The sequence below is a fragment of the Felis catus genome, chromosome A1 (genome assembly GCF_018350175.1).
Source record: "Felis catus isolate Fca126 chromosome A1, F.catus_Fca126_mat1.0, whole genome shotgun sequence".
NCBI lineage: Eukaryota > Metazoa > Chordata > Mammalia > Carnivora > Felidae > Felis > Felis catus.
Window position 1 is genome coordinate 116,470,148 of NC_058368.1, and position 21,576 is coordinate 116,491,723.

At 47.5% G+C, this 21,576-nt stretch overlaps 3 protein-coding genes across 8 annotated transcripts; 2 read left to right on the forward strand and 1 right to left on the reverse strand.

The window, feature by feature from the left end:
* The first annotated feature begins 115 nt into the window (after positions 1 to 115).
* On the forward strand, positions 116 to 2,518 carry LOC101095877 (solute carrier family 35 member A4). The gene is made up of 3 exons (XM_003980840.6): positions 116 to 299; positions 1,261 to 1,359; positions 1,971 to 2,518. Exons 1-3 carry the CDS (start codon positions 285 to 287, stop codon positions 2,166 to 2,168), a joined length of 312 nt encoding a protein of 103 aa, XP_003980889.2. The 5' UTR covers positions 116 to 284; the 3' UTR covers positions 2,169 to 2,518.
* Positions 2,519 to 2,593: 75 nt separating this feature from the next.
* On the forward strand, positions 2,594 to 4,541 carry SLC35A4 (solute carrier family 35 member A4). The gene has a single exon (XM_006927660.4). It carries the CDS (start codon positions 2,596 to 2,598, stop codon positions 3,568 to 3,570), a length of 975 nt encoding a protein of 324 aa, XP_006927722.1. The 5' UTR covers positions 2,594 to 2,595; the 3' UTR covers positions 3,571 to 4,541.
* Positions 4,542 to 4,654: 113 nt separating this feature from the next.
* LOC102900045 lies at positions 4,655 to 17,514 on the reverse strand. Of its 6 annotated transcripts, XM_045060024.1 has the most exons (15): positions 16,655 to 17,500; positions 16,532 to 16,579; positions 16,267 to 16,386; positions 15,695 to 15,772; positions 15,345 to 15,427; positions 14,798 to 14,884; positions 14,603 to 14,719; positions 10,666 to 10,799; positions 9,390 to 9,598; positions 9,234 to 9,317; positions 7,410 to 7,464; positions 7,269 to 7,336; positions 6,677 to 6,844; positions 5,702 to 5,857; positions 4,655 to 5,627 (listed from the first exon to the last, which is right to left on the reverse strand). In XM_045060024.1, the coding sequence occupies exons 4-15, from the start codon at positions 15,761 to 15,763 to the stop codon at positions 5,466 to 5,468; spliced, it is 1,392 nt and encodes a 463-aa protein (XP_044915959.1). In that variant the 5' UTR covers positions 15,764 to 15,772; positions 16,267 to 16,386; positions 16,532 to 16,579; positions 16,655 to 17,500; the 3' UTR covers positions 4,655 to 5,465. The 6 variants fall into 6 exon arrangements, with proteins under 6 accessions (XP_044915959.1, XP_044915939.1, XP_044915938.1 ...); XM_045060004.1 differs by having other exon boundaries at positions 16,267 to 16,579; positions 16,655 to 17,505; XM_045060003.1 differs by having other exon boundaries at positions 7,410 to 7,461; positions 16,532 to 17,505.
* Between the last annotated feature and the right edge of the window lie 4,062 nt (positions 17,515 to 21,576).

A 21,576-nucleotide genomic window follows, 5' to 3' on the forward strand; every position in this document is an offset into this window, starting at 1 on the left:
ATGGACGACTTGTTACACGAACTTGCGCAGCGCGCACACGCGAAGGAGTGAGATCATTGCGCCCAGGTCGTGTGCGCGCGCGGACACGCAGTTAGGGTCGTGACGGAGGAGTCACATGCCAGTACCTGAGAGCAAGAGACCGCCAGGGCTCTGCGGCCAGGAAAGCACCTCCTCCACCCTTTCCAAAAATGCCCCGGAAGTGCCTCCGCCCTCAGTAAAGATGGCTGTAGTACTTTGCATGAGGGAGGCGGGGCCGCGCCTGCGCAACAAGTTCGGCGGGGAAGATGGCGGATGACAAGGTGAGTGAATGTAAGGATTATCTTCAGTGTGGGGTGGTCTTCACACCGTTTTAGTCCTTGGGAGAGGCGACACTGGAGCCTCTCTTGTGTGGGGATGCCCTTATTTCCTCTAGGCTAGCTTTTACTGTTTTCGACTGACTCAACATTGGGAAGTGGAGTAGCGGAGCACCACACGAGGCAAGCAAAGCCGGGCATCTCCCAGGTGTCCTCTCTCGGGACCCTCGTTATCCTTAATTACCAGCAGACATTCAAACACATTCACTCTGACACACTTTTCCCTGTCTTGCATTCCCTGGCCCCCGAAATTTCCCTCCTATGGACATGATGATTCCAAGCCACACGGACACTCACATTGTCATTCAGATTCCCTTGGGCATACATTGAATTTCATACTTCTATGCGATCTAAGCCACCCAGTGCATTCACCCACTCCTGCAGACAGCCACCCACCCCAACTCCAGCCAGCGCATCCAGTCACACATTCGGTTTGACAGAAGCCCAAGCAGAAATCAGATTTACCCTACAGCGTCCAGGGAACTGCCTCAGGCCGTTACTCACCACTGGTCTGGAAGTTCAGCGACATTCATCCTCATATTTATTAACTACTTACCAGTCCCTGTGTGAGGCCTGAGGACCCGGTAGACAAGACAGACACGTTGCTATTAATAGCCGAGTCAGTAGTGCTTGCCTGATAAATCTAATTGAATGTCTCCTAGCTGTTCCTCTTGTCTCCCTACACACTGCTTACTTTAGGAAATTCTGTAAGGGTTGTTATAGATGCAGATCCCATCTGTCACCCCCCTCCCCGGTCCCCATGTGAATTCTTTACTTGTCAGTGCCTTTCTTCCTTTACCACCATCATCTCAGGAAGTTTTTTTTTTTTTTTTTAAATACCCAGCCTCTGACAGACCTCAGCAGAGAATTGGGCTGGGTTAACTTGTTGGATTCTTTCTTGTTCTAGGATTCTCTGCCTAAGCTTAAGGACCTGGCATTTCTCAAGAACCAGTTGGAACGCCTGCAGCAGCGTGTGGAAGACGAAGTCAACAGTGGTGTGGGCCAGGTAAAGCTGCACCTGCCCACCACTCCTTCCCCCTCTTCCCCCCTGGCCTTGGGCTTCATTGCCCAATATGCTTTTGAATGGGTGATAGAGACTTACTCAGCAAATGGTTATTGATGGCCTGTTTTCTGTGACCCCAAGGAAAGTTTCTCTAAGAAAATGATATTTGAACTGGTATCTTAAATAGAAGGTAACTAGGTAAAGAGGGGAGGAGAGATCATTTCAGGCAGATGGAACAACATATACAAAGCTCTTATGGTGGGAAGTAGCATGATGAACAGGGGGGATGAAAGTAGTTTAATTTGGCTCCAGTAATGGGGGAGCATGCTAGGAAGTGAGGTTGGAGAAGCAGGCAGGGGTCAGATTCCTCAGGGACACCTCTGTAGCTTTGTGGTGGTAGCGTTCTGTGGTTGGAGCCTTCTAACCCCAGCATTCTGAGATTGTGTGATCAGGACTTCTAGGTTCTTTTTCTGCCTCCAGAATCTTGAGAAAATCTTTGGAGAGAATACTGCAGCTTTCCAGAGTAAGGCAGAGGTCGTGGGATGGTCTAAGGCCAGTAGCTCTTGGGTAGAGAACGGAGACCCTGGCTGAGTTTCCTTCATTTTTCTCCACAGGATGGCTCGCTCTTGTCCTCCCCATTCCTCAAGGGCTTCTTAGCCGGCTATGTGGTGGCCAAACTGAGGGCATCAGCAGTATTGGGCTTTGCTGTGGGTACCTGCACTGGCATCTACGCAGCTCAGGCATATGCTGTGCCCAATGTGGAGAAGACGTTGAGGGACTATCTTCGGTCATTGCGCAAGGGGCCCGACTAGCTCTGGATCCCATGGGGGAGGAAGGATGAGCATCTTGGGCCTGCAGGTAGAGGCCTTTCAACCACAGACACCATATCTGGCTTCCCCAGCTATCACCCTTTTGCTATCTTCAACTTTTCCACAGTCTTCATCCTTGCTCTCCTTCTTGCAAAAGGTGAACAGTGGCTTATCAGCCAATAATCTGGACGCCCCTCCTTAACCCCATGGGACTGGCCCCAAGACTGTGGCTTTTAGGGCCACCGGCCCCTTCCTATTCCAGCCCTGAGTGTGGAGTTTGCAGCTGACTCTGATTTTCAGTATTCTCTCTAGCAATGTACCACGGCTCTTCCCTCCTGCGAGCCGGCTCCATACTGATTTTTCCCAAACTTGTTATAATTCCCGCTGTCCCCTGGCTAGCTACACAGGCCACCCAGGGTCTGGTTTGGGCATGAGTGTAGAGGACGGGGGTATGCCAGGCCTGGGCCGTCCCAGGCAGGCCCGCTGGACCCTGATGCTACTCCTGTCCACTGCCATGTATGGTGCCCATGCCCCATTACTGGCACTGTGCCATGTGAACGGCAGAGTGCCCTTCCGGCCCTCCTCAGCTGTGCTGCTGACTGAGCTGACCAAGCTACTGTTGTGCGCCTTCTCCCTCTTGGTGGGCTGGCAAGCATGGCCCCAAGGGGCTCCTCCATGGCGCCAGGCTGCCCCCTTTGCGCTATCAGCCCTTCTCTATGGCGCTAACAACAACCTGGTGATCTATCTTCAACGTTACATGGACCCCAGCACCTATCAGGTGCTGAGCAATCTCAAGATTGGAAGCACGGCCCTGTTCTACTGCCTCTGTCTCCGGCACCGCCTCTCTGCACGCCAGGGCTTGGCACTGCTGCTGCTGATGGCAGCAGGGGCCTGCTATGCAGCTGGTGGCCTCCAAGACCCTGGAAGCACCCTTCCTGGGCCCCCTCCAGCAGCTGCTGCTGGCCGCATGTCCCTGCATATCACTCCACTGGGACTGCTGCTTCTCATCTTGTACTGCCTCATCTCGGGCCTGTCGTCCGTGTACACAGAGCTGCTCATGAAGCGACAGCGGCTGCCCCTAGCACTTCAGAACCTCTTCCTCTACACTTTTGGTGTGCTCCTGAACCTAGGTCTACACGCAGGTGGTGGCCCTGGCCCAGGCCTCCTGGAGGGTTTCTCTGGTTGGGCAGCGCTTGTGGTACTGAGCCAGGCACTAAATGGACTGCTCATGTCAGCTGTCATGAAGCATGGCAGCAGCATCACACGGCTCTTTGTTGTGTCCTGCTCCCTGGTGGTCAATGCCGTGCTCTCAGCAGCCTTGCTGCGGCTGCAGCTCACAGCTGCCTTCTTCCTGGCCACACTGCTCATTGGCCTGGCTGTGCGCCTGTACTATGGCAGCCGCTAGTCACTGACCATCTCCACCCGGACTCCTGACTCTATAGATTGGGCGCCACCATCAGAGCCACCTCCGAGGCCTCCCTACCCTTCTTCAGCAGCCAGCCCTGTAACAAGTGCCTTGTGACAAAAGCTGGGGAAGTGGGAGTAGCCAGGTTAGTCTCTGGAGGTGGGTGGATGAAGGGTTACCCCAGGAAACTTGAAGACTGGGTTTGCCCTGAAGTTTTTCCAGAATAAGGAAATGGGAGAGCATCAATACCTAGGCCTTAGAAGTGACCCCATCCCCAGTGGAGGAGGCTCTCCACCTCATCCTGCATGAATACAGTTGCTTTGAGTGGGTTTGGGCAACAGTTGGCTTTCCTAGCCTCCTGTGGTCACCCCAGCAGACCCATTGCCCCCAGGCCTGGTACTGGCTACTCCAGCCCAGCTGTGGTACATGACTCCCCCATAAGAGATATCCCCTCCCCCCCCCCCCGCCCCCACCCACTGTAATGCAGGAAAGCCCAATTGCCACAGATTATACACCCGTCATCCAGGCTACTCTTTCAAACTCCCCTAGCTCCAGCGGTACCTGGGGACATTGCCCCCTGCTCCCTCCACAGTGCTGCTCTCCACACCCACCCAGCCTTTTTCTGGAGACCCCAGAGAGGGCTGGAGCTTGACTCATCTCAGGGAATGTTGCCCCTGGGCCCTGGCTTAAGGCTACACTCCTGACCTCTGCTCACCCCAAGGGCCCTCTCAAAGCCCACCGTCCCCTCTACAACTCCTAGGAGGTACCATTTTTCTCACTCTGGGTCCTGCCCCTGCCTAGCACTGTCCCAACTCTACACAGAGTGTAGTAATCTACACAGATTAGGGAAGCTCTACACAGAGTGACCTGGAACCAGGCACAGGGAAATTTGGTGTAGTTCAGTGTTTCTAACTGTAAGCAATAAGGTCTTAATAAAGTATTCTGGGGTGCAGGTGGTTCCTGCAATTGGCTATGATTGTCCTGTGTTGCGTAGATTCTCTCTAACATAATTTTGTTACCCTAGTGCCCTGAATGTCTTAATCCTCGAGTAACTGATAGACTAGGAGAAAAGACTTCTATCTATTGCTAGGAGCATTATTTCCTTTGAGGGCTCCATGGAGTGGAGACTGTTCTGTCACAACTTTTCAAATTTCTCTAAAGCACAAAACCTGGGCCCTGGAGAATTTGGAGGGACTCTTGGGAATAGAAGGTCCTGGCTGGACCTGGCAGGACAAACCAAGTTTTAGGCTAGAGAACTCATGGATTCAATATGGTTTTGATTCTTATTTCCTCTGGTTCCCTCACTGATACTCCTTCCTGCCATCTCTTCTCATGGCCAGAGGAACATCAGGCCCTGCTCCCATGGGAGCATACCTAGTAAGCTTACACACACACACACGCACACACACACTGCAGACCTACTGAAGAATCTGGGAGAGTAGGGTTTGGGAATCTTTTTTCTTTAATAAGCTAAGTGATTCTGCTGCACACTTCAGTTTGTGAACCACCACATGTGCAGTGTAGAACTATAGTTCTAACAGGCTTGAATTTGAATTCTGGCTCTGTGACTTAGCGGACTTGTCCTTGGGCAGTTACTTAACCTCTCCTAGCTTTAGTTGCCTTACCTCTGAAATGGGGGTCAAGTGGCACCTACTACATAGGGTAGTGAAAAAGGCTAAAATGAAGAGGTGGATATCAGGTACCTAGCAGGGACTGACACAATGAGACCTGGTTAGTGGTATCGTTCATTATCCATAGTGAAGGTTAGCGTAGTTATCCCAGCTCCCTCTCCCTTCTGGGACAGTGAAGAATGAAGAGAGAAGAAGCTGCCCCTGAAAGACTACTGATCACCAGACTGCTTCCCAGGGCAGCCATCCAGCACGACTGGCCCCAGCCTAGCCTATACCCTGCTGAAGCTGCTGGTTCTGGGCTTGAAGCTCCTGGTTCTGTGTGGCCAGTTGGAGCGTGTCTTGCAGGATACCAGCCAGCAGGCTGCGGTGGTGATGCTCTGTGGTCATGGTCTGCTCCTCCCACAGCTCTCGCCAGGCTCGAAATACCTGTGCCCAGATTCAGAGATGCTTGTCAGTCAGCCTTGGAACCATTTCAAGGCCTGCCTTCTGTCCCCACTGACCTGCAGTGTATGGCATGTCCGAGCCCGGGCAGCCTGCACGTGCACGTCATAGAGGGCCATGAGGTCCTGCTCTGCAGTGTCCCGCTCTGCCTGAAGGGCCTCCAGCTGGAGTCTCCATAGTGTCTGCTCCCGCTGCCATCTCTGCCTCTCGAAGGCCTTCAGTGATAATACATATTCTTTGTTCAGTGCCACCTGTGTGCCAGACTTTGTTCCTAAACACTTCATGTGTATTCATTCATTTTAGCCAATGAAACCCAGGGGAGGAAAGTAGTTGCCATTTTAGTTTTCCAAATCTGGTAGTTAGATTTGGAAACTGTGAATCAGAGAAGTGACCTAACCTGCCCAAATTTGCATGGCTAGTGAGGGACAGAACTGAGATGACACATGCCCTTCAATGGTTCACTATCATTCTTAGGGTAAAGTCCAAATTCAGAGGCATGGCACACACTGGTCTCTTTAGCCTCACCTCTGACCATGTACCTGCTGGGGCCCCCCAGATGGACAATTTGCAGTACCCAGACTGTACTTTGCCATTGCTTCCCTCTGGACCTTTGCTCATAAACCATAGTCCTCAGAACGTATCCTCCCATCCCCTCATGCTCACAAGTTTTGTTTCCTAATTTGGGCAAACAAGTATATTTATTTAGTGCCTCTATGTGATGCATATGAACTTCCCACATGGAGTTCAGTCTAGTGAATTCCTCTGGCTGATTTGTTTTTCAAGTCTCAGCCTAGATGCCATCTTTGCTCCTCTCCTGCCTGAGTCAGGCACTCTTCTTTGTCCCCACAAGCCCCTAGCTCCCTGCATCACTGCGCTTAGCCCTGAAAATTGCTACATCTGTCCCCCATAAAGCTATAAGGACCATGAGAGAGGGTATGGCCCAGCCTGTTGTGACTGAGGCTGGATTCCAGCCCCCAACACAATGCCTGAACCAATTAGAAGAAGCCTCAAGTCCCCTACTTGACCCTCCTCACCTCCTTTCCAGCCACCAGGCCTTTGACTTGGTCACCTTCCACCTCTTCCTCCTCCTGTTCCAAATGCTTCAGTTCCTCTTGGATCCGTATCTGGTGCTGTTCTTGAAGTCTCTTCCTCTGTGCCTGGGCCAAGAAGAACTGCAGGGCCACATCTGGGGCGTGCCAGGCCTACATGGCATTAGTCTAGGCTCAGCCAGAAGTCTGTGTGTGCCACAGCTTCGGGATACGGTGCCCAACTTTCCAACAGAACCCCACCACCAGGGCTGTTCCTACAACTACGTCTGGGACCCAACTGTCCTGTAAGAGCCTGTAGCCTGGACAGAGACTTGGGGCCATGGGAGAAAGGTATTGGCTCTGCCAATAGGTGCCATGGAGGCCTTAAGGATCCTATACTCCTAATGTGACCCAGTAGGAAAACAGCCTTCCCATGCCCCTCTCTTAGGAATCATAGCCTGTCAGGTCCTCTCTTTGTCAGAAGCTCCATATTTGTCCCTGATGTTGGGGCACAGAAGTGGTAGACATGTTAGCTGTGCTCTGCAACTCTTCAGGCCCTCAAGAGCTTCCAGCTGTTCTGGGGTACATGAGGTATTACCTGTTCCTCAGAGTCCCTAGGAGGATGCTTTTGGTGGAGCCCAGGTCCTAGAGATGCTGTTACTCCTACTACTGGAGGAAAATGCAATTAAGCCCAACAAAGGTGGAGGGCACCCAGCTCCACCCCAAGCTCCAAACCCACCTTTCGGCTCTCCCTGGAAGCCTGGGCTGTGGCTTGCTGTTGAATCTATCACCTGCTGAGAATATATTAAGAATGGGAATTCCATCCCCTTCCTCCTAGGATAGCACGTGTTAAGCTCAGGACTTTGAAATCAGACAGATCAGAGTCTCAGGCCCTCCTTTCCTCAGCTGTATAACCTCAGGCAGGTGTCTAATCTTTTGAATCCATTTCCTCACCTGTAAAATGGAACTAATAAAAGTTATAGAGGTGCCTGGGTGGCTCAGTTGGTTGAGCATCCACCTTCATTTCAGGTCATGATCTCACGGTTTGTGAGTTCAAACCTTGCATCGGCTATCAGCACAGAGCCTGCTTCAGATCCTCTTTCCCCCTCTTTCTCTGTCCCTCCCCTGCTCTCTCTCTCTCTCTTTCTCAAAACAAATAAAATAAACAAAAAAAAAAAAAACATTTTTAAAAAGTTGTAGAGAGGGGCACCTGGGTGGCTCAGTCGGTTAAGCGGCCGACTTTGGCTCAGGTCATGATCTCACGGTCCATGAGTTCGAGCCCCGCGTCGGGCTCTGTGCTGACAGCTCAGAGCCTGGAGCCTGTTTCAAATTCTGTGTCTCCCTCTCTCTGACCCTCCCCCGTTGATGCTCTGTCTCTCTCTGACTCAAAAATAAATAAACGTTAAAAAAAAAAAAAGTTGTAGAGGGGCACCTGGGTGGCTCAGTCAGTTAAGCGTCTGACTTTGGCTCAGGTCATGATCTCATGGTTCTTGGGTTCGAGCCCTGCGTTGTGTTCTGTGCTGACAGCTCAGAGCTTGGAGCCTGCTTCAGAATCTGTGTCTCCCTCTCTTTCTGCCCCTTCCCTCCCCTTCTCAAAAATAAATAAAACCTTTTTTAAAAAAAGTTGTAGAGAGCATGAAATAAGACACCCAAAGCGCTAAGCAGTAGCAGATGCTGCTCAATAAATGGGAACTTACATGCCTAAGTCCCGAAGCTCAGGGCTGTAAAAACAAGTTGTAAGTACGAAAAGGGTAGGACCAGGAGAAGGTGGACAGAAGCAGCATTCCAGCCACCCTTTGGCAAATACTGGAAGACAGCACCCCCTTCTGCACAGGAGAGGCCATGCATTCTAAACGGATGCAAAAGCACCATACTGAACCTAAGGACTTGGGTGTTTGTACCTCTGCTGCCTTTGATTATCTCAGTGACCCTGAGACACTCAGATCCCTTCTCTGAGCCTCAGTTTGCTGACCTGAAAAATGTGAGCAATACTGTTTTCCCTGCTTAAAGTAATTTTATGGCTTCCCCTTGACCTTCAAGACAAAGTCCAAACATCTCAATAAATTTACAAAGCCCTTTATGACCGGGCCCCTACTTATCTCTTCAATCATTCTCTCTTGACTCTTCCTCAAAATATCCTACAGCAAAATGATCTGCTTGCAGTCCCCCAAAGAGATCAAGCCCCTGCTTACTTCCGAGACTTGACCTGTTAGTTTCTGTGCCTGGAATGTTTGTTCTTCACTCATCTTTGCTGGCTACCTCCTTCAGAAATCAACATCCCCTGTGAAGTGTTTAGATGCCCCACTGAACCCTGTGTTGATAAAGCCTTCAAAGCACTGATCATGGTGTTATAATTGCTTCTCTCCAGAAGATTGCAAATTCCATGAGGACAGGGGTTTCCCAGGGCCTACGTGGCACTATGCCTGACACACTGAGAAGTCACTAAAATGTTTGGAAATCAATAAATTAGTGAACAAAGAAAGGGACTCCTCATAGTGCTCTGTAGATAGGAGAGAAGGCAGACATCAATGGGGCTCCTAAGAGGTTGAGCCAGAAAACATACCTGTAGTTCTGGGAGTCCCACAGCCTCAGCTTTGACCCCTTTGAGCATCTGGCTTCCTGGGCACTGGCTGCAGGCTTTTACCACCTATGGAGAGAGGGTTTAAGGTAGGCTCCAACAGCTACTCTCTTCAGCACCTCCAGGCCTCACCTTGCTTACCCGCAACTCTCGCAGTGCCCTGCCCAGCTGGCTGAGCCCACTTTCTGTGAGGGTGTCTCCAAGGAGGCCTGAACGCAGGCTCTTCAGGTTTGCCCGGCGGGCACGTGCCTCTTCTACTGCATCCCACTGGGTGGGCCTCACCTGTTTCACCTGCATCCTCCTTCCCGAGGCCCCCAACAGAGCAGCTCTGAGTAAGCTCAGGGAGCCACCTAATAAGGGGAGACTCGGAGTGAATCACTCCTTCTGGACTCCAGAGCACACTGCCTGTAATACTTGTAATTTTTATTAATACTACTTACAAAAAATAGCTAACACCTATCAGGCTTTTACATGGGCTTGGCACTATGCTAAGAGTTTTTGTGGATCACCTCTTTTTATCCACACAACACTCCAATGAAGCAGCAACTCTAATTTTGTCTGCCTACCCCCACATTTTCCAGATGAACCAAATGAAGCTTAGAGAGGTCAAGCAACTCCCTGGTGAGTGGCAGAGCTAAAACTTAAGCCCAATTCTGTCTGACATTAAAGCCTGTGCCTTTAATCAGGATACCAAACTGGCCTATGGATAAACATACTTTTGTCCTTCACTGCTTTATCCTTAAGGGCATGAACTGGCCTAATTTTTCTTCCTTACTCCACAGGGCCTGGCACAGTGTGTGGTCTGGGACTATGTTAGCCAAATTAATGTGTGCTTACTAATTTTGGATACGGAGAGCCAGACTTTTTCTTTCTTTTCACTTTTATTGTAGAAAATTTCAAACATGTACAAAGTATAGGAAATTCAATCTACTTATCACCCAGCTTCAATAATTGTCAACTCACAGCCATTCTTGTTTGATCTATACCCTCTACTTGACCTCCCCTAAGTCTCTGACATCATATCATTTCAGAGGGGCCTGATTTTTAATGAGTGTATGAAAATAGGCAAGTTCTCTCCCTTCTCTGATCCTCCCTTTCCTCATTTATAAATTAGGCCTCCCTCCCTAAGTTAGATGTGTCTCATGGGGTTGTGGTAAGAATAAAATGTATTAGTGTGAAAATTCTTGGTTAACTGTTGAAAGCCTCTGAAGGGCGAGGGGTTGCTTTTACTATCAGCCCTGCCTTTCCAGACTTTGGCAACCTAGCCATACTGGGACCTTTCTGAGTCTTGACCCTCCCAGAGGTGAGGCTGTCTCTGGACTGGGGTTGGGGCTGCAGCTGTTTTGGTGAGAGGGCGGTCAGGCATAAGTTAGATGTCAGAGCTTCCCAAAGAACCCCAGACCCTTCCCCAGGCCACCTTGAGGGTCCAGGCGAAGAAGAAGACCAGTGTAGTTGTTTCCTTCCAGGAGCCATGACACGATCCAGGGCAGAGAGCCCTCTACCTCCTCACCAATAACCTTACCAGCCAACACCTGCAGCAGGGGGCAATCTCTGCCAGAAGGAGAGAGGAAGAAAGGAGGGGTCCACTGGTGGATGGGGAAAGAAACTGACCCAAATTACATCTGATGGAAAGGCTATTTCCAGAACTTTGGTGCACCACCAGGCAGATTTGCAACCTTGCATAGACCCTTTTTTAAATTTTATTATTTAATTACACAAATAATATATTCTCATAGCGCAAAATTTAATTTGTCTATCTGATAAGGGACTTGTATCCAGAACATACATTTATGTATGTATGTATGCTATTTTTATTTGTTTATTTTTATTTTTGAGAGAGAGAGAGAGAGGGCATGAGATTGAGGGGCAGAGAGAGGGAGAGAGAGAGAGAATCCCATGCAGGCTCTGCACTGTGCAGAGCCTGAAGCAGGGCTCGAGCTCACCTGGTAAGGGACTCAAACTCATGAACTGTGAGAACCAACTGAGCCACCCGGGCACCCCTATCCAGGATATTTAAAGAGCTCTTACACCTCAGTGATAGAAGACTAATCACCCTATTTATTTTTTATTTATTTATTTTTTAAGTAGGCAACACAGCCAATGTGGGGCTTGAACTCACGATCCTGAGATCAAAAGTCATATGCCCTGGGGTACCAGGGTGGCTCAGTTGGTTAAGCATCCGACTTCAGCTCAAGTCATGATCTCACGGTTTGTGAGTTTGAGCCCCGTGTCAGGGTTTGTGCTGACAGCTCAGAGCCTGGAGCCTGCTTCAGATTCTGTGTCTCCCTCTCCTCCTCCTGCTCTGTCTCTCAAAAATAAATAAATGTTAAAAAAATTTTTTTCTTTAAGAGTCACATGCCCTGCCAACTGAGCCAGCCAGGTGCCCCTAATCACCCAATTTAAAATGGCAAAGCAAAGTGACATCCACAAAAATGGCAGAGTATGGAACTCTGGGGATCTGTCCTTTTTCAGCAACATGTGGAAAAAATGGTCAGGATCAACCTTACAGCAACTCTGGGGGACAGTGAAAGGTTTACTACAACCAAGTGAATGCTTACCCAGGAGAAAGCAACTTAAATATGTTGAGATCTTTGTGGTGTGTTAACTTAACCTAGCCCCAACCTCCTCCCCAGCACAGAGGTTGTCTTGAAGACAACAGCCCATGTTTCTGGTGGTGGGGTGCTTGGCTCTGGAGGGAGCAGAGTAGATTTTGTTCCCAAGGAACTGTGTTTGTTGTTTTGACTGTCTAGGGTTTCCCCAGAGGAATGACAAAAAGGGCTTCCTTTTGTTTCCCTTACCTTGGAACTCTCTCAGGGCAGAGCAGCTATCCTAGATGATAGTCCCTCAAAACACTGAAAAGATGAAAGAACAAGCAAAAATAACAGTTGGGGCAAACAACAGATGCATGGAAAGACTGGGAAGAAAAGTTGGGGAGTCAGATTGGGGGGGGGGGGGAGATAAGGAAAATTCCCCCATGCACCAAGGAATCTAGAAAGCCACACACATGCCCAGAGCAGGATCCAGGCTGAGAAAAGACCTGAGAAGATGGCAAGTTTTCATCTCTGTTTTTTTAAGCTTATTGTAAGCAGGAAGTAAGACTAAGGCAGAGATGTAAGTGGAATGGTGAAGCATAGAAGGACTGACCCAACACAGAGCCAATCTATGGAAAGCTGGAGATTTTAAAAATTTTTTTTTCTTTCTCTTTTTATTCCTTTAATAAAAAATGTTTTTGTCCCAGTAGAGTAAGGAATTCTATGTCAGGTCACTAGCTAACCACTGAGATGACAGAATGGAGACTTCAGTGGCAACAAAGAATCCAGCCTTTGCAAAAATTGTTTGGAAAGTAACTAAGCAAACAGATAGTTGCAGCCCACAGCAAGCAACAATGCAAACCCTAGAGGGGATGGGGAATCTCTTTTTCAGAGTTCCCCCATTATCATATCCAAAATGTCAGAGCCTAAGGAAAAGAAATGGAGACGTAAGAGACCAACATAATGAAGAATATAATCTTTACAAAAATAAAAATTCTCAAATTGGGCAGTTTCCAACCAAAAAAATATCTGGCATGCAAATAAAGATGCATGGCCCACCCACAGGGGAAAAAAAAATTAATAGAAACTGTCCTTGAGGAAGCACAGACATTGGATTCACTAAAGACTTTAATCCAACTATCTTAAATATGCTCAGAAAAGTAAAGGAAATCAAGAAAATGATGTCTCAATGAATAGAAAATACGAATAGAAGCACAGAAATTATAAAAAGGAACCAAAAAGAGGGGTGTCTGGCTGGCTTAGTAAGTGGAGCATGCGACTCTTGATCTTGGGGTTGTGAGTTTGTGCCCCACACTGGGTGTAGAGCTTACTTTAAAATAAAAATAAAATAAAATAAAATAAAATAAAATAAAATAAAATAAAATAAAATAAAATAAAATAAAATAAAATAAAATAAAAAAAAACAGGAACCAAGTAGAAATTCTGGAGCTGAAAAGTATAGTAACTGAAATCATAAATTCCCTAGAGAGCAGATTTGAGTGGGCACAAGAAAGAATCTCAGCAAAGTTGAAAATAGGTCAAAAAAATTATGCAAAAAGAAAAAAGAATGAAGGAAAATGAGCCCAAGGGGCCAGTGAATGCATGAAGTGTATAAATACATGCAGAATGGGACTGTCAGAGGGAGAAGAGAGGGAAAAAGGGGCAGAAGGAATATTTGAAGAAATAGTGCTCAAAAATTCCCCAAATTTATGAAAGACATGAATCTATACATCCAAGAAGCTCAACAAATTTCAAGAAGGATAAACTCAAAGAGATTCATGCCAAGACACATTATAATCAAACCACCAAAAGCCAAAGAGAGAATCTTGAAAACAGAATAAGAGAAGCAACTTGTGATGGTACGAGTGATCCTCCATAAGAATGAAAACCAGTTTCTCATCAGGAATTGTGGAAGCCATTAGTGCCTGGCTGACTCAGTCAGTACAGCATGTAACTCTTGATCTCCAGGTTGTGAGTTCCAGCCCCATGTTGTATGTAGAGATTACTTAAAAATAAAATCTTAAAAAAAAAAAAAAAAAAAAAAAAAAAGGAAGAAAGAAATTATGGAGACCAGAATGCAGTGAGATGACATATTTAAAGTGCTGAAAGGGGTGTCTGGGTGGCTCAGTCGGCTGAGCCACTCTTGCTTTCAGCTCAGGTCATGATTGCAGGGTCGTGGGATGGAGCCCCACATCAGTGTGGAGGCTGCTTGGGATTCTCCTTCCCTCTCTCCCCCACTCCATCTCTCTCTCTGTAACTCTGCCCCTCTCCCCTGCCTGCTCTCTTTCTCTCTCTAAAAATAATGCTGGGAAAATAAAGTGTGTCAACTAAGAATTCCATATCTGGCAAAACTATCCTTCAAGAACGTGTGAGAAATTAAGGTATTCCCAGATTAGTAAAAGCTGAGGGAGTTCATTGCTGGTAGACCTGCCTTATAAGAAATGCTAAAGGATGGGGCACCTGGGTGGCTCAGCTGGTTGAGCGTCCGACTTCAGCCAAGGTCATGATCTCATGGTCTGTGAGTTTGAGCCCCACGTCGGGCTCCGTGCTGACAGCACAGGCCTGGAGCCTGCTTCAGATTCTGTGTCTCCCTATCTCTCTCTGCCCCTCCCCAGCTCATGCTCTGTCTCTCTCTCTCTGTCAAAAATAAACATTAAAAAAAATTAAAAAAAAAAAAAAAAAGAAATGTTCAAGGAGGGAGTCCTTCACCATGTCAGAGGTGAGGAAATGAGACTCTGAGGCTGCCCTGGGTCTCTGCATCCATACTTCAGCCACACCCCCACCCTGTTCCCTAAAGCAGTCAGAAGATTCCATCAGACTTACAGGTCTCTGGGGAGCTGCAGGATCCTCAAGGCCCCTCGCCACATACCCCGGGTCCCAGGCCCCTCAGGAGGGTCAGGCCCTGGGCAGGACATGGTGACAGTGAGCAGAGAGCAGGCCCTGTGGAGGACAGGGTAGGATGAGATCAAATGCCTAAGGGATAGGGGTTGGGGGTGACAGGTGCCCTCCTGTCCTCACCTGCCTTCATCCCCTGCAGCTTGTAAGTACAGCTCTGAGGCAGTTCTTGAGTCGGACACCTCCACCTCACTGGCATTTTCTACCACCCTGGAGGATGGGGAGACAAGCTCAACTCCTAAGCACCTCCTAAGAGGTTCTGGGGTTCTGTCCAGCCCCCCAGAACCTCTGCATGGGGAGTCCTTTGGGGTCCCAAGAGCCTGTAAGAACCATCCCCAAGGTTCCAAGCTCAGTATATCCCTTGAAAGCCTATCATCTTCATCATCTTTCTTCTCCTGTCATCTACCCAGTTCTGCTCAACGAGATGCTCACATCACCCAGATGGTAATGACTGAGTGGAAGAGGTGTAGATGGATAGGGTAAGAAGAGTGAGAGGGCTGGGGATACGAGCTGCAGGGAAGATGATGAGTGGGTGTGATGAGCACAACCCCAAGTGCAGAGCTTCCCTTCTGCATGGCAGTGGGGAGAAACCTCCCACGGCTAGGTTTGGGGGTTTCAGCCCTGCCTTAAGACAAGCACCCTCAGATCCCGTTGGCCCCTGGAGACTCACAAGCCCAAAGGGGACACGTCTAACACCGATAGGTTCTCTCTCCCTGGAGAGAGCAGGTCCTGAGTCTTTCCACTGGGGCTGAGCTGCAATCACACAAGCACAACACCAGTTACAAACAGCCTTTCCCAGACCTCGTCTCACCAGATCCTCCCGCTGGGGCTCCTTGAGTCAACGAGGGCACCAACATTCAGCCATTTCAGGCAGGAAATAGGAGACCTCAGAGAGGCAAGCCCACACTGGTCAGTGGCAGATGAGGCTAGACTCAGTCTCTTCTGGCTGCCTGCGAGCCTCAGGCCCTTTCCACAGCACCACCATTGGTTCCCAGGGCTCCCCTCCATGCAGGGTCTCACCTGCACCAGGCTAAGGGTGCTAACCCCAGGAACAGCGCCCCTGTGGGGCAGAGTTTCCTCAAACAGCATCTGCAACAGCTAAAGTGGAGAAAGGGGTTCAGTACGGATGGAGAAAGGATAAATCTGTCCTTCAACAGTTTCGTGACGGTGAAGTCTATGCCCGGTTCTATGCTACGTGCTGCGGACACAGGGACACAGTGTCCAAGACAGAAACAGCCCCAGCCCTCACGGTTCACAGCGAGCCAGTCAAATGAGTAGACATTTTCAATGAGACCTGCTGTTTCCTAAAACAGGGGCCTGCCTATGATGAAGTTCTGAGGCAGCTATTTTGACTTGGGGGCATTTTGAAGAAGCCCTGAAAACAAAACTTTCAAGTTTATTATCGGTATTATGAAAAACTGTGAATATTAGACCTTGCTGGATATTTCATGTTTGCACACCACCCCATCTTGACCCTCACCCTATGGGCCCAGTCCGCTAGGGAGGGGAAGGGAAGTTTCTCAAAGGTCTCCTGGAGGAAACAACACCTGAGCCTCATGAGACCTATGCTTGGTAGCTCCCCCAGGACTCACCTGAGGTACAAGCCGAGGTGTCTCTGTTTCCCGACCCCGAAGCAGTAGGGACACACTGTACCCTCGGGCCACCAAGCCTAATGTGGACTGGACTCGTGCTAGCAGCTCCTGCTCAGCCTCCTGCAGGGGACACAGACATATCCCCCGGTCACAGGTGCCCTGACCCAGCCTGCCTGAGCAATGGGCTTGGGAAACCCTTAGCACTCCAGGATCCAGACGCCTGAGGATTCCCATCCTCCTCCCGTTTCCCTACAACACCCCCTACCTGAGCAGCATCAGAGCCCAGGACTCTGTCAAAGGTGATGCATTGTTCCTGCAGGGGAAGACTGGGCTCAGCATTGTCACTCCCATCTTCCAGGGCCTCACCCGCACCCCGTCCCATTTCTACCTGAGTGTCTAGAGTCTCCGGCTGAAGCAGGCAGATGCTCTGGGGCCCCTCCAGAAGCAGTGTGGGGCAACATGTGTCCTCAGGGCCTGAGAAGGATGGACTGTATATTAACTCCCGTGCCTAAGTCCTGCCCTCAACTTTGGCCTCAGTTTCCTAACCTAGAGTACTGAGCACAGGATCAGACCCCCTGAGAGGCGGAGCGTCCTCAAAAAGCATCTGCAGCAGCTAAGGCTGTAAAATGGCCTTGGCTTCCCCTCTCCCAGGAGGCTCCCCCAGGCTGCGTTACTTCCAAGAGTGAATGTGTAAGGCCTTCTTCTCACCTGATTCTCTTCCACTCTCAACTTCTACCACCACAGTCAGCCTGGCCTGGGGGTTGTCCATGAGGGCTGGGGGCACTGAGCTGCCCTGGCCCAAACCAGCCTCTGCGCTTGCTACCTCTCCACACTCCATGGCTTCTATGCCTCTCAGATTCCCCTCAATAATTCATCTCCCTGATCTGCAGGCTCTGGGTAGGGCCTCTAAATAACAACTTATCAAAGGAGGTGATAGTCCCCTCTTTTCTGAGTGAATCAGAATGTTGCATGGGATTCTTCTTCTTTTTTTTTCCCCTCTTTTGAAAAGGGTCAAACACATATACCTGCAGAGAGAAAGTATGATGAGCCTCCAAGCACCCAGCTTCGGCAATTACCAACTTATGACCAGTCTTATTTCTTCCTTTCCCCTTCCCATCCCCTGTGGATTCTTTTGAAGCAAATCCTAGACACCGTCCATTTCATCTATAGCTTTTCCAGCATATATTTATAAGATAACTACCTTTTTTTAAATGACAGCTTTGTTAAGATATAGTTCATATACCATACAATTCACCCATTTAAAGTGTTTATTTCAAACATACCTTAGTATGTTTGCAGATAATGTGTAACTATCACCACACCCCATTTTAATGTTTATTTATTTCTGAGAGAGGGAGACAGAGTGGGAGCAGGGGAGGGACAGAGAGAGAGGGAGACACAAAATCTGAAGGAGGTTCCAGGCTCTGAGCTGTCAGCACAGAGCCCGACATGGGGCTCAAACTCACCAACTGTGAAATCATGACCTGAGCCAAAATCGGATTCGTGGGTTTGAGTTCCGCAGTGGGCTGCCCACAGTGAGGAGCCTGCTTGGGATCCTCTCTCTCCCTCTCTCTTTGTCCCCCCACCCCCACTCGCACATGCACTCATGCTTTCTCTCTCTCTCTCAAAATAAACATTAAAAAAATAAAATCTTAAAAAATGTTCAAATAAAAAAATGGAATCACACAGTGTGTGTTCTTTTAGTGACTGACTTCTTTCACTTAGCGTAATGTTTTCAAGGTTCATCCATGTTGTAGCATGCATCGGTACTAACCTTCCTATGACTGAATGATGTTCCACACAGAGATGAAATGACTTCTGTCAGCAAATATGCAGAGTTTGCCCAAACTTCACAACTAAGAGCACAATTTCTATAAGATTGCCTTTACTACAGACACTAGTCATAAGCTTGGGGTCCCCAGTCCTTCTTCCCTCTGACCAGTTAGCTACATTTTCAGGTGTTCCCACTCTTCCTGCAGGTTCCATTCTTTGCTGGAATGACTTATAGAACTAAGGAAGGCATTATCCTTATTGTATCTGCAACAAATTTTCTGACACCAGCTGGGGTCCTATATTTCAATCCAATTTTGACACTAACTACCTGGAATTAGCAGCAGCTCCCACAAGTTAAAATGCAAGGTCCTCATCAAGAACCGTAAGATCATGCCCTGAGCTGAAATCAAGCATTGGACACTTAACTGACTGAGCCACCTAGGTGCCCCAGATTTGGGGTTCTGATGACTGACCACCCTTCAGGCTCACTAGAATGCTCACAGAACTCAAGAAAGTGCTCTACTTATGATTACCTTTTTATTATAAAAGATACACATGAACAATCAGATGAAGAGGTACATAGGGCAAGGTCTGGAAGAGTTCTGAGCAAAGGAGCTCCTGTCCCTGTGGAGTCAGGGTGTGCCACCCTCCCAGCACATCAGTGTGTTCACCAACCAGGAAGCTCCCTGAGCCTCACTGTTCAGAGGGTTTGTTTTGTTTTGTTTTGTTTTGTTTAGGTTTGGGTTTTTAAATTGAGATTTCATTGTGTAGGCATGTTTGATTAAATCATAGGCTATATGACTGAACTCAACTCCAGCCAATTACATGGTTGAATTTTCTGGTGTGCAGCTTCCTCCATCCTGAAGCTATCTAGGAATCCAGCCAGAAGTCACCTCATTAGCATGACAGAGAGATTCTTATCCTTCAAAAAATTCCAAAGGTTTTTGGAGCTCTGCTCCTGCAACTGGAGACAAAGACCCGCTATACTCCTGAGGTGCCTGGGTGGCTCAGCTGGTTAAGGTCCATCTTCAGCTCAGGTCATGATCTCATGGTTTCTGAGTTTGAGCCCCATAGTGGGCTCTGTGCTGACAGTGCAGAGGCTGGAGCCTTTGAGTTCTGTATCTTCCTCTCTTTCTGCCCCTCCCCTGCTCACGCTCTGTCTCTCTCTCTCAAAAATGAATAAACATTAAAAAAAAAAAAAAGGACTGGAAAAAAAAAAAAAGACTGGATATATTCTTTATTATATGACCAGCCACTCGATGGTTTTTCACCAAGGATCCCTTCTAGCAAAGGATCACACCTGTTTGATTATTTACATTTAGTATAGCATTTACGGAACAGATAGAACAATAAAAACATGAATACAGTAGTCTCCCCATCCTTATTTATGGAGCATATATTCCAAGACCCCCAGTAGATGCCTGAAACCATAAATAGTTCTGAACCCTATGTATAGTGTTTTTTCCTACACGTAAATATAGTGAAGTTTAATGTATAAATTCGGCACAGTAAGAGATTAACGACTACTAATAACAAAATAGAACAGTTATAACAATATGCTGTAATAAAAATCATGTGGATGTGGCAATGAATTCTTAGAAATGATACCAAAAGCAAGAACAACAAAAGGAAAAAAATGAATTTAATCAAAATTAAAAACTTTTCTGCATTGGGGCGCCTGGATGGCTCAGTCAGTAAAGCGTCAGACTTCATCTCAGGTCATGGTCTTGTGGTTCTAGCCCTGCATTGGGCTTGGGCTCTGTGCGGACAGCTCAGAGCCTGGAGCCTGCTTCAGATCCTGTCTCCCTCTCTCTCTGCCCCTCCCCCACTCGTGCTCTGTCTCTGTCTCTCTGTCAAAAATAAATAAAAACATTAAAAAATAAAAAAAACTTTTCTGCATTAAAAAAACCATTATCAAAATGTTGAAAAGACAGCCTACAAAATAAGATAAAATATTTGCAAATTATATATTTGATAATGGTCTAGGATCCAGGATATATATACAGCTCCTATAACTCAGCAATAAAAAGGCAAACAATTCAAGTAAAAAATGGGAAAAGATTTAAATAGCCAGTTCTCCAAAGAAAATATACACATGCCCGAAAAGTACAAGAAAAGATGCTCAGCACGGTGGGTGCACCATATGACATTTGCACCAACAACATTTAAGCATTCTTATTTATCCACATTCTCACCAATTGTTATATTTCTTTTTTCTTTTTATTAAAGCCATACTAGTGGGTGTGAAGTGGTACCTCATTATGGTTTTGATTTGCATTTCCTTAAAGACCAATGATTTTGAGAATCTTTTCACAGGCTTGTTTGGCCATTTGTATACTTCTTTAGAGAAATATCTATTTAAATTCTTTGCCCAGGTTTTTTGTTTTGTTTTGTTTTTTGTTTTTTAATTTTTTTTTCAACGTGTGTTTATTTTTGGGACAGAGAGAGACAGAGCATGAACGGGGGAGGGGCAGAGAGAGAGGGAGACACAGAATCGGAAACAGGCTCCAGGCTCTGAGCCATCAGCCCAGAGCCGGACGCGGGGCTCGAACTCACGGACCGTGAGATCGTGACCTGGCTGAAGTCGGACGCTTAACCGACTGCGCCACCCAGGCACCCCGTTTGCCCAGGTTTTAATTGTTGTTTGGTTTTTTTCAATTCATCATGAATAATGATGTTGAGCATCTTTTCATGTATTTGTCAGGCATGTGCATATTTTCTTTGGAGAACTGGCTATTTCTTTCCCCATTTTTTACTTGAATTGTTTGCCTTTTTGTTGCTGAGTTATAGGAGCTGTATATATATCCTGGATCCTAGACCATTATCAAACATATAATTTACAAATATTTTATCCTATTTTGTAGGCTGTCTTTTCAACTTTTTGATAATGGTTTTTTGATGCAGAACAGTTTTTAATTTTGATTAAATTCAGTTAATTTATTTTTTCCTTTGTTGTTCTTGCTTTTGGTATCATATCTAAGAATTCATTGCCAGATCAGAGGTCATGAGGAATAATTTCTGTGCTTTCTTCTAAGAGCTTTATAGTTTTAGTTCTTACATTTGGGTAATTGATCCATTTTGAGTTAATTTTTGTATGCAGTATGAGTTAAGGATACAAATTCATTCATCTGTATCTGGACATCCAGGTGTCCCATTGTCATTTGTTTAAAAGACTAGTCTTTCGGGGCACCTGGGTGGCTCAGTTGGTTGAGCATCCAACTTTGGCCTAGGTCATAATCTCGCTGGTCCTGAGTTCGAGCCCCACGTGGGGCTCTGTGCTGACAGCTCAGTGCCTGGAGCCTGTTTCAGATGGCTCAGTAGGTTGAGTGTCCAACTTTGACTTGGTCATGATCTTCTGGTTCGTGGGTTCAAGCCCCATGTTGGGCTCTGTGCTGACAGCTCAGAGACTGGAGCCTGCCTCGGATTCTGTGTCTCCCTCTCTCTCTGCCTCTCCCCCTCTCCCACTCTGTCTTTATCTCTCAAAAACAAATAAACATTAAAAAATAAAAAAAAAAAGACTAGTCTTTCTTCATTGAA

Coding starts and splice junctions, on each gene's coding strand:
- SLC35A4 (XM_006927660.4), top strand. CDS start 2,596: ATGAGTGTAGAGGACGGGGGTATGCCAGGCCTGGGCCGTCCCAGGCAG.
- LOC102900045 (XM_045060000.1), bottom strand. CDS start 16,648: ATGGGACGGGGTGCGGGTGAGGCCCTGGAAGATGGGAGTGACAATGCT. Junction 10,800..14,602: donor CTGCAGCTCCCCAGAGACCT/GTAAGTCTGATG, acceptor TCCTTCTGGCAG/AGATTGCCCCCTGCTGCAGG. Junction 7,465..9,233: donor TGGGACTCCCAGAACTACAG/GTATGTTTTCTG, acceptor ATATATTCTCAG/CAGGTGATAGATTCAACAGC.
- LOC101095877 (XM_003980840.6), top strand. Junction 1,360..1,970: donor TCAACAGTGGTGTGGGCCAG/GTAAAGCTGCAC, acceptor TTTTCTCCACAG/GATGGCTCGCTCTTGTCCTC.